This window comes from Heptranchias perlo, chromosome 24 (genome assembly GCF_035084215.1).
Source record: "Heptranchias perlo isolate sHepPer1 chromosome 24, sHepPer1.hap1, whole genome shotgun sequence".
Taxonomy (NCBI): Eukaryota; Metazoa; Chordata; class Chondrichthyes; order Hexanchiformes; family Hexanchidae; genus Heptranchias; species Heptranchias perlo.
The window spans coordinates 26,011,906-26,025,649 of record NC_090348.1 but is presented as its reverse complement, the minus strand read 5'-3'; the positions used below and the strand labels follow the sequence as shown (position 1 = coordinate 26,025,649).

Below are 13,744 nucleotides of genomic sequence, written 5' to 3'. Positions count from 1 at the left end.
CAGACCATGAAGATTCTGGAGACCCTCTCAGGGCTCTACTGAAGGACCCCTTCAGGTCTGTCCAGGTAGTGGAGCCTCTGTTTTAGAACATCAACGGTTTGCTCAACCAAAGCTCTGGTTGAGGTGTGGCTTTGATTGTAGCAGTACTTAGCATTTATGCTCAGGTTCCTGTCAGGAGTCATGAGGTAAATGGTCAAGGGATACCCTTCCACCCCAAGCAGCCAGCCTGACACCCAATGGTCTGGGTGGAGTTGACTGGGAATTGAGGACTGGTGCAGGATAAAGGCATCATGACTACTGCCAGGAAACTAGGCATAGACTCACATGATCTGTTGCCTGTCACACACCAGCTGCACATTCGGAGAGTGGAAGATCTTCCTGTTGATGAAGATGCCAGGGTCTTGTGTTCTCTTTTCTTGTTTGGCTGCCACCATAGGGAAGGTAATAAAATAGCTCCGCTTGTTGTAGAGGGCATCTGTGATCTGACTTATACTGCAAACTGACTTATATTACTAATAACACTTGCTGCAGCTTGGAATGACACTGTGGCATAGAAATTCAGGGCCACCATGACCTTTACAGCTACAGGCATTGCTGAGATCGAGCAAGAGAAATTGTGATTCAAAATTTGTCTCCCCAACATTCAATTTTCGCCCAAAGAATGGGTGCAACAATTTCCAATTTCTCCCCACTAACCCTGCAATGAGAGCAACATAAGCCAAGCCCCTTACCTCACCTCATCCCACCCAACTGTCCATCTAAAGGTGCAGCCAACAAACTGTCTTGACCACTTCAATGTGTAATATGAATTAAGAACAAACAATCTGGACAATAAACAATAAAACAAATATACCTGTAGTTACATATTACATCCTGTACTTACATATTACATACAGCCATACATGTTCCTTATATCTCAAATTAATGCAAGATAAAATTAACCAAAATGAAATTTTTTTAATTGAAATATTATAGATCAATCTTCCATTTAATAATAAGACAATGACAAAATGATGTGAAAAAAATCTTTATTTACTAAAATTACAATGAAAACGTAGCTGTATTTTATACCTCCAAGTCTTACCTGCAAGAAAGTGAGTGCCCATTTGTTTCTGATCCTTGTGAATAGCAGTATTAGCAGAAGGAGAACTTGCCTTCATATCTTGATGCAGAATGTTGGGTGCAGGGATGGTGGAGGGATAAGCAACACTTGTTGATGTCTGTGCATCAGGGTAAGAATGGTTTCGACCATCTCCTTGGAAGACTCAAAGACTTGTACCAGTTCTTCCAAGAATATAATACTCAGACTAGCCCTCACAAATTACTAATATGTGACATCACTCTGTGATTGATGTCCTAAACTTTACTGCATAATAGACTGCAATACCACCCCTAGATCCACAAAGTTTGCTCTTACAACTGAAGACTATAGCCAGAGTCCAAACAGTTTGAATACATTTAGCATATATTAATTTGTTAAATCTAGGTGTCACTGAGGATTTCATTCCAGCCATTATGTTAATTAACATAAATGAACTAAATTGCAGCCAGTCTCGGGTCCAGCACCACCTGCAGCTCGGTGATGCTGTAAGTGTCCAATAGAAATTTGCAAATATTGACCTCCATAACTTAGTCCCCATGACCTGAAATGAATGCAATCTTCCTCCATATGTATTGTTACATCCTCTGGGCCAGTTAAGTGCTCACAAAGAGGTGCTGTATTCAGTTGTGCTGATGCAGGTACCACAGTTTTTGTGTTGGTGCTTGTAGTACAGGTGCTTCTGAAGGTGTTCATTTTTTGCAGTACTGTGTATGGTACAAAGGGAGACACTGCACCATTCCAATGATCCATCTCATCTGTGGAGGCAATAGAAGTATCACAAGTATCTCATAATTAGACTTAAGTCTGTGGCTATTAGCAGGACACTATTGCATCAAACAAAATCTGATATATGCATTCGATAAAAATTCACTACAGTATAATTGGTATATGTGTCTACAAAGAGACATATACTTTGGGAAGACACTTACCAGACTCAGCTAAGGTGTTCCCGCCTCAAAATCTCCAATCCATTCCAAGGTTTCCAAGCTGAGTAACTCACCCTTTCCTCAGCTGCTGTGAGTTCCTTCTTTGGTTCAGGACCTCTTCTGGTTGCTTGGTGAGTGAACATAATCTTCTGCTTTGTTTGTTCATATCATTAAGCCATGCCAGACATCATACTACTTCCCCTTTACTATTAGAAATTGCATTTAGCTACTTAGCAACTCCTTCTCAGGCTTCTACCTGAATTGCAAGATTCAGTATTGTTACAAAATAGTGCCAGGCCATAGCCTCTTTGACCATGAATCTTCCATTTACCTCTATCATGTCCTGCTTAGATACAGTTGCCATTCTCCAAATATTTATGCCATCTGCATCACCGTGGAGTATTTTTATTGGGGTCACCAGCTTAATTTCCAGTCCATTCTGGCATGTAACAATAATCATTATTAATATACTAGGATAGGATGACAATTTACTGCTGACATTAAGATGTGTTGGATTGAAATAGTATGTTATTGGCTCAAGAGTTACTGAATGGAATCAGTTCCTACTCAAAGTTTATTTATGCCTGTACTTTCATGAACAGAATCCTGAAGTTTTAATTATATCAATTAATGAATTCCACTTTTATATTTCATATATAACAATTGATCAATTGATTCAATAAACCATTTGATTGTACAAGTCTAGAATCTCTACTTTTCCACCAAAAGAACCTCTACTTTTCTATCAATAAACAAATCCCACTTAGGGTTACAACAAATATATATATATATATATAAACCATTTGCTTTGATTTATTCTCACCTAGTTTCATATTTAGCTGTTTAATCTCCAATCTGATTTATCCTACGCTAATCAAATTCACCAACAATCTGAAAACAGGTAACAGAATGCTTTGTTTTCCAAGACTACTGCTCCCACCACAAACATACAGATTAACCACCCATGGGACATATGCCAGTTGGTGCTCCTGATGTGCAGCTAACAACAAGAACTAGGAAAGTATCAGATAGACTGGACCCCTTCCTCAAGACCCATACAAGTACCCACCATCAGCTCCACAAAAACTCTGCACAGGAGGGGCAGGCTGATGCCAGGTGAAAATGGGAGCACACCAGCACCACCTTATAGCTGCACAAAAAAAATGAACAAACTCAATAATGCACCCAAAAAGGTAAGATAGTCCCTGTGCATTTATGTTTGACTGGCACCTCCCACCCCAAGCTGCCTTTACCCTGAAGCTCATTGTGAGTTCAAATCCTAACATGGCAAGTTATGAAACTGAATTCAATAAATCTGGTAATATGTGGGGTACCACCAGAAAATGACTGCTGGATTGTTGTAAAAATCCAACTGGTTCACTAATGTCCTTCAGGGACAGGAATCTACCACTTCTGTCTGGTCTACACCTGACACCAGTTCCACATTATGTGTTGGACTCTTACTGCCCTCAGAGCAATTAATGCTGTCTTGCCTGGATTTCCCATGACCTAGAAACATGTAAAATGTCTGTACAAATAGGTACATTATTACTATCAATGTACTCTCCTGTAAATAGCAGGCTAAGAAAATATACTAAAACTACACAAATATGTAATCCAGTGTGTAATCTTTCTCTCCTTTTTAAATGCATATAACCTGATTGTTAATTGTTAAATGCATGACAGCTCTACTGTTTGGAGGTTTAATGATTGGCTTCATAACATCAAGTTCATAAAAAATTTAAAAATGAATAAATAAAGCATTTGTATTTTTATCTTGTACATTTTTCTTATCTTCTTTTGGAAAAAATGGACTGACCAGAGAAATATAAATGTTTCTACTGAGGGATAGATTCTCATTGCTTAATGACATAACCTGCTTAATTGCAAAAAGGTTTCATATCCGAACCATATGCAGTTCAAGAGGTGTTTTCGACAGGTTAAGTTCCTGGTACAAACAGTAACTGCTAAATGCTGCACTTATTTTCAGCAGAGCAAATTGATGAAAAGCAGTTTTCTTTGTGTGGCTTTTACATTTTAACTGAAAAAAAGCCTTGGTTTACAAATCTCAGTAAAATATCTTACAAGATTTTAACCAAACAGTCCTTAATAGGAAAAGTACAAGATTTCCTTATCCCACTTAACTGGTAAATTTGCAAGTGTTGCTTTAAATGGTCACTATTTTCATTAAAAAAGGTTTTGCAAACCTATCTATTTTTATTACAAACACATAACAGAATGGTGTCAATTGCACGAAAATGCATCACTTACACACAATCTAAGAACAAAAATGACTCACGCGTCTTGTCTATTCTTTCTCAAATAAAAACAGGTTTGGCAAATACTTTTCATGAAGACATTCCCCTTTTAAAGTAAGGCTGGCACTGGATTTAAAATCACACAAAGGAGATCTAAAGCACTGTTTTAGAAGTGTTTTTGATGGATTTCAATAGCTTGATATAAACACACTTAAGCACACCCTAGTTCCTCGAGAACAGTTTCATTCTATGGAGGGGGAAGAGTACGAGAGAGGGCGGGCTTATGGGTGTCTAAAACGTAAAATGCAGCAGTCTACGTATAATCCCACTCCTTAAAGTGGCATCACTGCCACAGTTTGTGCATTTTGAAGGTAAGATGTCAACAATAAAGAGTCCCAATAAAAGTTCTAAATAACAGGGGTGTAGCGGAGCAAAAACGTCTCAAAAGGCATGCAATTAGAGAGAAGCGTGGAACTGACGGCGGCTGGTCCATTGGATCTTCCGTCATGCATAACCGATTTACACTAGAAATGGCCTGACCAGTGCCGGGTATGCCGCCCTATTATAGCAGTTTTAAAATGATTGTCATAATGTTGGGCTGTGTACTTCTCGATCTTCTTACCTGCAAAATTTTTAGTAAACACCAATGTGACTAATAGGATGGGGATAATGACAGTTCCGATGGACACTACTCTGTCGAAGGGGAGTTCTAGCTTTAGTTGAACCATGAAGGCTGCAAAGGGCGCGCCTTTCTCATCTTGTTGCCCCGGCAGGATCAGCTCCTTGAGCTTTTCTCCAGCTAACAGTGCAGTAGCCATGTCTGGATGGTGATCTATGATGTTGTGCATTCGTCACTGAGTGCGGATATGATCCCTACAAACCGCCTTGTGCTGGATCTTCCTTGCTCGAAAGCGACTGAATTCCCAAAAGATCGCTTTCTGTTAACATATTAAAAAAAAGCATCATGTTCATATATGCAGATTGTGACACACGCCAACTCGCAGAAAAAATAAGCACTTAGATCACCCGCCTATAAGCTGAAAACACTACATCATTGCACCAAGACACATCCCAGGTCGTTCAGCTGAAGTAAAACACGGTATGTCATTTCCCCCTATTTTCATGTGCTAAATTATACTGTAGTATTAGTTTATTGATTATAAGAACATACAAAAGTGTGGAAAGAAGAAAATCCAGCTACCCCCTGCTCCTTATGGCAACGTATTACCCGAAACTGGGCTACGTGTTAAAAATTCAACTTTAAAAAATGAGCTAATTCAAAGTATCCTTCACTCACCTAGAAGGTAAGATCAAATGCGTTGAAATCAGCTGTTTCAAATCTTCGATGACATTCTTCGATGAATTGGAATAAACAGGTCTTCACCGTTGTGGCTCTATTTTACAATTAGAAAACGATGGTTGGAGTTTACCATTTGCCCTCATCATTCATAAATGCTCGATTTATTTTTCCTTCTGCGGTGTAATCACCTCCGTTTATTTGACAACTTTCGGCAAACCGATCAGAATTAGTGGGGAGAATATTTACAAACGTCGACGGTTGTGCAGGAACAACAGTAACAAATCCAACAGAAAAGGCAAGCCTGCCGCAGAATACAACTGGGTTCAGCACCATAGCCAGCTCTATCAGGAGGGGTGCTGTCCATTCATTGTGGTTCGCGAGGTAAACACGTGAAACTGCAGCGAAACTGCCATGCCATAGCTGGACGGGCAGCTGAAGAGAGCACATCAGCTGGCGACCAGGCTACGTCCAACTCAATTTTCACACCAGATAGTAAATCAGCTGCGGCATAAAGCTCACCATGTGCGGCACACCCTCAAAACAAATCGTTTGGATCCGCACCCATTAAATGCTCGCCGAGACTTAGACTGCAATCTATAGGGCTGCCGGAGTCTTCATCTTAGCCTGCAGCAAATTTGTCGAAAACGCAATCCACCAGACACCTGGAAAGTATCAGGTTGGTCTCCAGGAAACAACATGCCCTACTCATGACGTGTCTTTTTTCCTTCATGTTATTTTGTTGAGAAATACATTGCTGATATTAGAACAGTATTTTATTGTGCAAACATGCTCATTTGAATTTTTGATGTAAAATGTGTGATATTCACATCAAACTTGCAGTTTGAAAAATTGTGTTCCTCGGCATCAGCAGTTCACACCTTTATATCAGCAGTTCACAGTGCTGTGAGACACTGGTCTTAAAGTCATACACGTCATTGTTGCCACGTTAGTTTAAAAAATCCTTTAAAGTTTTTGATTCCAAAGATTCATGAACACGAATGCCATTTTATTTTATATATTTTTATTTATAGTATATATATATTTTACGATTCCCATCACACAGCTTACTACGCCGACTATTCATGGCACCGAATTATCCAAAAAATTGTGCTACGTGGCGTTTCTTCTATCCACACTTTCTTAGAATCGATAAATTAATGGTTTTGTATACAACTTCTTTCACAAAACTGCTGAATCAGGTGCCAGAGTGGGTGCAAGTAAGCTTTGGATTTGTTCACTCCTGCTGGCTTGATAAGGACAAACCTCGGGTCTTGATTCTTTGAGTGCGCCTCTGACCATAGTCGCTATCTATTAGTACATCCTGCCAACACTGGGATAGGGTCAGCACCTCACTGGGAGGCATTCCATAAACTCAATGCAGGGAAAGCACCATTGTGGGTGCACTTCGTTTTCTGCCATTACCAAGTTGAGGGACCCCTACCCAGCAAAAAATGCTCTTACCAACCTATGTCAACTAATCTTCGCTTCTGTATAATTCCAGTGTCTCTATTAAAAGTAGCACTGAATGTAGCTTTACTTATTCTGAGGGACATTTGACTAACCATTTATGTTAAACATGGCACTGAAGTTCAACTCAGAATGTTCCACTCTTTTTTGCACAGAAATTTCTTAGTTCTCTTTCTATTTGTTCTCTAGCCTATTGTAGTGACACACTATTTCTCCATCAAGTCAACCATACACATGGGAGCAATTCAAGAATTGACGCATTTGCTTTTAATATCATGTTTTGATTTATGTGATGACACTTTTTGTTGTGTGCCTTTTAAGTATTCCCCGCAAATAACATACGAACATATGAAAATGACGGGCAGGTACAGACCAGCTGGTTCATCAAGCCTGGCCCACACTTATGATACCTGGAACATCATGACTAGACCCTTCCTTCTTACATAGGAACATAGGACATAGGAACATAGGAACAGGAGTAAGACATTCAGCCCCTCAAGCCTATTCCACCATTCAATTAGATCACGGCTTATCTCCATGTATCTTAACTCCATTTACCCGCCTTTTCTCCTTATCCCTTAATACCCTTGCCTAACAAAAACCTATCAATCTCAGTTTTGAAATTTTCAATTGACCTAGCTTCAACAGCTTTTTGGGGGAGAGAGTTCCAGATTTCCAGTATCCTTTGTGTGAAGAAGTGCTTCCTGACATCACCCCTGGTACTGTCTAGCTCTAATGTTAAGGTTATGCCCCGTTGTTTTGGACTCCCCCACCAGAGGAAATAATTTCTCTCTATCCTTTAATCATCTTAAACACCTCAATTAGATCACCCCTTAATCTTCTATACTTTATGGCATTATGGGCTTGGTGATTGGGATGCCATTGTAGCTGGAAGAGCAGGAGAAGAAGGAGCATCATTCAAGAGTGCAGAGACCTGCAGTTGCAGAGAGAAGAGGCAGAAGGAGGGAAGCTTGCAGGATCCCTCACCCCACTAGAGTGTAAAGGCCAAATACTTCGAACCTGCAGTTCAGCGAGGGGCAGTGTGTGACAAGGCTCTGCTTTACTAGGGAGGCCATCACAGAGCTATGTCACCAGTTGCAGCATCAACTGTAGCCCAGCACCAAGTCATGCTCATCCTTGCCTGTGGCTCTGAAAGTAACTGTGGCCCTGAATTTTTATCTCTTGGGGTCATTCCAGTCTGCAGCAGGTGACATGAACAGCAGTAGTCAATCAGCTTTGCATGCCTCCATCAAGCAGGTGAGGAATGCACTCTTCACCAGAGCCAAAGTCATCTCCTTCCCTGTGGAGGCCATGGAGCAGGAAGACAGAGCTCTGGGTTTCTCCAGAATTGCAGGTATCTCCCAGGTGCAGGGCATCATTGATTGCACACACATAGCCTTGTGTGCTCCAACACAAGACTCTGGAGTATATGTCAACTGGAAGGGCTTCCACTTGCTGAACATGCAGCTGGTGTGTAGTGACATGCAATACATCATGCAGGTCTGTGTCAGGTATCCTGAAAGCTGTCATGATGCCATCATCTTGCGCCAATCCTCAATTTCCCCTCTTTTTCACCCAGACCATCAAGTAAGAAGCTGGCTATTTAGAAACTAGGGCTATCCCCTGCAGACATGGTTCATGACATGAACCCTCACGCAGACGCAGACATAAGATATAATCAGGACCATGCCTTCACCAGAGCCCTGATACAGCAAACCATCAGTAACCCCAAGCAACACTTCTGCTGCCTGGATAGATCTTGGGGCGTCCTGCAGTATATAGCCCCTAGAGAGCCTCCAGGATTGCCTTCGTCTACTGCATGCTCCACAACTGTGACATGCAGAGGGGCCAACCCATCGAGCCACCTGCAGAGGAAGACATGGAGGTGAAGGATCACCTATCCTGATAGCAGTTCATTGAGCAGTGCTTTGGCTAACTATTTCCTATTCCCCTGCAGCAACAATCCCTCCCAACATTGGTCCCAGTCCTTCCATCATCCTTAAGAATGTACTCAACCCAAACATGAGCATAGGTCTTTCAATCAAATCACATTGTCTGGTCAACAAATACTCACCAGCAAACTCTGCAAACCAACCATTCTGTAAAGGATTGTAATTGATAATGAGCATAAACACATCCATCAATTAATGATCACCCTGGTGCAAGCCCCTAGTGCCTGACTTTAGTGCTCTCCTACCTATTCTGGTGCTCCAATGAGGTGCTACCCTGGTGGTTTCAGCATGGGAGGTAAAGAGCAGCTGAGCCTCTGATGAGAGCACTTGAGGTTGCTGTGGTTGGCGACCTTGAGAAACTCAGACCTGAGAGGGCCCAGCTACAGAAGGCAGCATTTCTGGCTACTGCTGGGTGTGTCTGGTCCAGCTTGCTTTCTAGCACCTCATTTCTGCTCACCTGTGCATGGTGAATCACCCAGTGCAGACCCCTAAAACTCACAGCCTAAAGTACATGGAATGACAATTTCTGTGCGGGTACTTACAAGTGTCGAAGTGAATGACAGTGCTTCTTCAGGAGAACTGCCCTTCACTTCTTCAGCTGTAGATAGTTCTAGGTGTGGGGAGGAGGGCCCAGTAATTGTGAGGGCATTAGCAAGTGCAAAGTGTGTCAGTGGAAGCAGAAGGAGGTACATTGACATGTGTTGTTGTGATTGGAGGACAGTGATGGAAAGTGGTGGGGGGTGGTGGCAAGGCTTGTTAGTGCTGGGGCTATAGTAGAGTGGTGCAGAGCTGTGCAGATTGTCAGAAAATTGTGAATAGGAGTCTTACCTGAGCAGTTCTGGTCAGTTCATTGAATTCTTCCTACATTGTTGCCAGATCCACGGTGTCAGACTTTTAAAAAAATTCGTTCATGGGATGTGGGCGTCACTGGCGAGGCTGGCATTTATTGCCCATCCCTAATTGCCCTTGAGAAGGTGGTGGTGAGCCGCTTTCTTGAACTGCTGCAGTCCGTGTGGTGATGGTTCTCCCACAGTGCTGTTAGGAAGGGAGTTCCAGGATTTTGACCCTGGCATTCGTATGCTCTGCAATCTCTGCGGACTGTTGCTGGGCTGTCAGGCAGGGCACTCTATACCATCTGCGAGAAACAACACCACTCTCCTCCTGATCACCTCCTCCACCAAGACCTTCATGGCACTGCCCAAGAAACGGGGTGGGGGGGGAGGGGGTGCTGTGGCAGCACCCATTTTCCTTGCAACAGCAATTCTGACATCCAACGTTGGCGAAAGGCACGTCCCCTTTAAGATGTGAAAGGCTATTTTTAAATTGCAGAAGCCCTACTGGATTTCCTGCCCCCCCCCTCATGGTTAAACTACCAATTATCAGCACGAATAGCGCTGACAGCTCGTCCTCATTATGGAAATGAGGTAGGCACCTCAATTTGGCACATGCCTCATGTCAGCTGGTTGGGGCTGATGCCCCGCCCACCTTGTGCCCATTTTAGGCATTACTTTAAAATCACCTCCCATGTTTCTGAAGTTGATTTTCAGTGTATACATTTCAATATTTTTATAAAAGATAGAGCCAGGATGAATACTTTCATGAAGTTCCATTTTAATTTTAATTTTGTAAAAAAGTATAACATAATAAAAATCAATCTACACTGAATGACTATCACCACTTCAGTGCAATAAACACCTGATAGATGCAGCTGCATTGGTTACGTTACTCCTTACTACAATGTGTAATAAAAGTCGCTTTATCATAACAATGAGATTTTAATTGGTGTAGAATTAAAATTTGCATTTATTTGGTGGGTGAAGTTATGAAATCAGTACTACTGTACTTGGCTTTGTTTTAGAATTAAAAGATAGTTAAATAGAAGCACTTGTAATCAGGAAAATAAAGCACAGACAAATGCATCGGCTATTGCATTAATTGGTGCAAAGAAGAATAATATGTTGATATCCTTACTTTACACATAAGGGTAATTATGAGGGAGCAAGTGGCTCAGCATCCCTGGGTTAGAGAGGGAAAAACTAGTCTATACTCCTGCTTCTTATCACTGCCCATTGGCCACTACCAAAAGTGCATGTGTGTGAACATGAGGTGAGGATAGGATCAAACCTTGGTCAAGTAGTCTCCCCAAACTCACTGTCAGGCCTTACACATGAATAGTGGCTACTTGGGTGAGGTATTAGAGGACAAGCAGCACCATTCCCCAGCAACAGTCACTGGAGTTAAGAAAAATCCTTTACCACCTTGGCCCTAAGCATCGTTTGGGTGAAGTGCAGGAATGAAAATCAGGTTGGGAGGATTGCATGCCCATATTGGAACCTGCCTGAATTTCATTCTATTTAAATGTGGATGTAATTAGCATACAGTGATATTTTGAGTTCACCCCACCAGTCTTCACTGAATGCCTGAGCTCACTTTGATGCTTGCTGCTAAGGGCTCAATGGCCAGGACAAAGAGGAGGCAGGATATGGGGTATCCATGTCTGGTCCCTATTGGAGGCAGAATGAGGTGAATGACTGTTTGTGGGAGTCTCTGGGGATTGGGGTGGTTTTCTAACTCCTTATGCCAAGTTGAGACAGTCCTGCTACTGGTTCTCTCAGGTCTAATACTATAGGGGCTGCCTGGTGCTCTGCTGTCATTCAAACCAGAGCCGAGATTTTCTATATGCTCCAATGCCCAGAAAAAGAGCAGCCTCATCTGTGTCTTTTGCTGCCACACTGCTGCTGCTATGCACTCCTTCAGCATACCAATCAGGGGAGCAGACCTCTGGGCACCAATGAGGGCAATGAAGCTCAGTGTAATGGCTGCCACCATCTGATTCACTAGCATCTTCAAGCTGGAAAAGAAAGGCTTGTGCCAAATTCCCCAAAGCAACAATCCACGCATTCAGGAGAAATATTCTCACTGTGTTTTGGACTTTTGGCAATGGGATGCCGGTGCCATCCATAGTGGACTGCCGTACTGATAAGCCTGCTTGCACGACTGCACAGATATGGCTAGATGATTTGTTGTTCCCTTTCCTTCCTTCCTTCCATTCCTAGTCAAAGTATCTGAAAATGTCAACATTCAGGACCTTCTTGTGCAGATGGCAGTCATGATATAACAGTTATGATGCAAGCCATGAATGTACATGAACCTGACTATGTTTGTCCATCTTTATGCCTGTGCAAGAATGGCAAAGCCAGCTCCTCCACAGCACTGAGAGGAAGGAAGGAAAGAGAACAACAAATCCTCAGTGGGGATTTGCCCTCCTGTTTCACCATCACCTGCCACCTTTATCAAGTTGCCTTGCTGGAGCACCTTTGTCTGATTTTCAAATAGCGTGACTTCCTGAACTGCAGTAGGTCATCCTCTAATAGCTGTGACTTGCCTTCTGTTAAATGCCTTCTTCTCCCACAAAGAAATATAACACTGTCATGTATATATGCAGCACCAGGACACCCCACAAGATTTGCACATCCTTTTCCATTTGCATTAAGAATGAATAGCAGTGACATTGTGAGTGCCGTCTTAAGTTGCTGCTCTTTCACGCATTACATACTTGGATTACCTAGCAGCTTCTGCACATGGTGACAATTTTGGGCGGAGTCCACATCCTGCATGTGTGATGTGCTAATGCATGGAATTGAAAGCATGCAGACATCCTTGGAGCAGATGGCAGATCCAGGGCCATCTGCTGTGCAGCCTCTCACAGTTGAGGCCTCGCTGTCAGTCTTAGATTCTCCCATGAATGTTCAAACTGTTGCAATACTGGCCCTGTGCTGCACTAAAGCTGCCTCCATGGACAAGCTCACATCCCTTAAATTCTTCCATTTCCTCACTCCTCCCTATCTCTGTAACCTCTTCCAGCCAACAAATCAGTGGTCACGCAGAACCAATGCATAGTGCTAATGGCTGGGCAGGAATGCACTCAGAGGATAGTGCTGTCTCTCAGGATAGCAGCACATGCATGCCCTCCTGTCTGCCCATTCCAATATTTACATTTGTGGCTCAAAAGATGCAGAGACTGGCTGTCTATGCACCTGCATAAGAGATGTAGTCTGCAAGAGGTCCAAATCAGGACTTAGCTACCATGACATGAGGGCCACCTCAGTCCCAAGAGGCTCCTCTATTACTGTAGCAGCCACCCACATCATGCATTCCTGCCATTCAGATAGAATTTAAGAGAAACAGGAGGTTTGGTGTAAAACGCCACATATCACACACTCGCTCCAGGGTGAAGTATGATGAAAAGCTTTCACATAAATGGGGTTATGCCAACATTTTGGCTGCATTAGATTTGTTGTATGTACAAAGATTGTTCTTTTCGGCAGTCCCACAGCAAATGACAGAAAGGCCGATGTTAAGGTAGAAGCAAAAATTAAAAAGAAATCCACAATCAATTAGGAGTAGGATTCTACAAAGACTTCAGATATCTGTGCTTGACTCTTTAAATTTACTTCCACAGATTCCCTAGCATCCAGCAATGTTGGATGTCCATTTTATCTGGGCATGATTGCCATTGGGTGTAAATGATGGAAAATAGGAAGAATTACATTACTGTCTCATTTAAATAGAATGTTACCATCTATTGGAAATGATGGCAGAAAATTGTGTGGGTGTAAAATGGATGGTGCACAGGTACAAAAAATAACCAACAAGTTAATGGAATGTTTGCCTTTATCTCAAGGGGGTTGGACTATAAAAGTGAGGATGTAATGCTTAAGTTGTACAGAGCCTTGGTC

The 13,744-nt window shown here is 42.4% G+C and overlaps 1 protein-coding gene across 1 annotated transcript in view; it reads right to left on the bottom strand.

Annotated features, from left to right (window-relative positions):
• panx2 (pannexin 2) overlaps nt 1-5,134 on the bottom strand; it is a 41,151-nt gene extending 36,017 nt beyond the window's left edge. The window contains exon 1 of the mRNA XM_068005363.1: nt 4,909-5,134. Coding sequence (XP_067861464.1) covers nt 4,909-5,134 — 226 coding nt within the window. The remainder of the gene's footprint in view (nt 1-4,908) is intronic.
• Between the last annotated feature and the right edge of the window lie 8,610 nt (nt 5,135-13,744).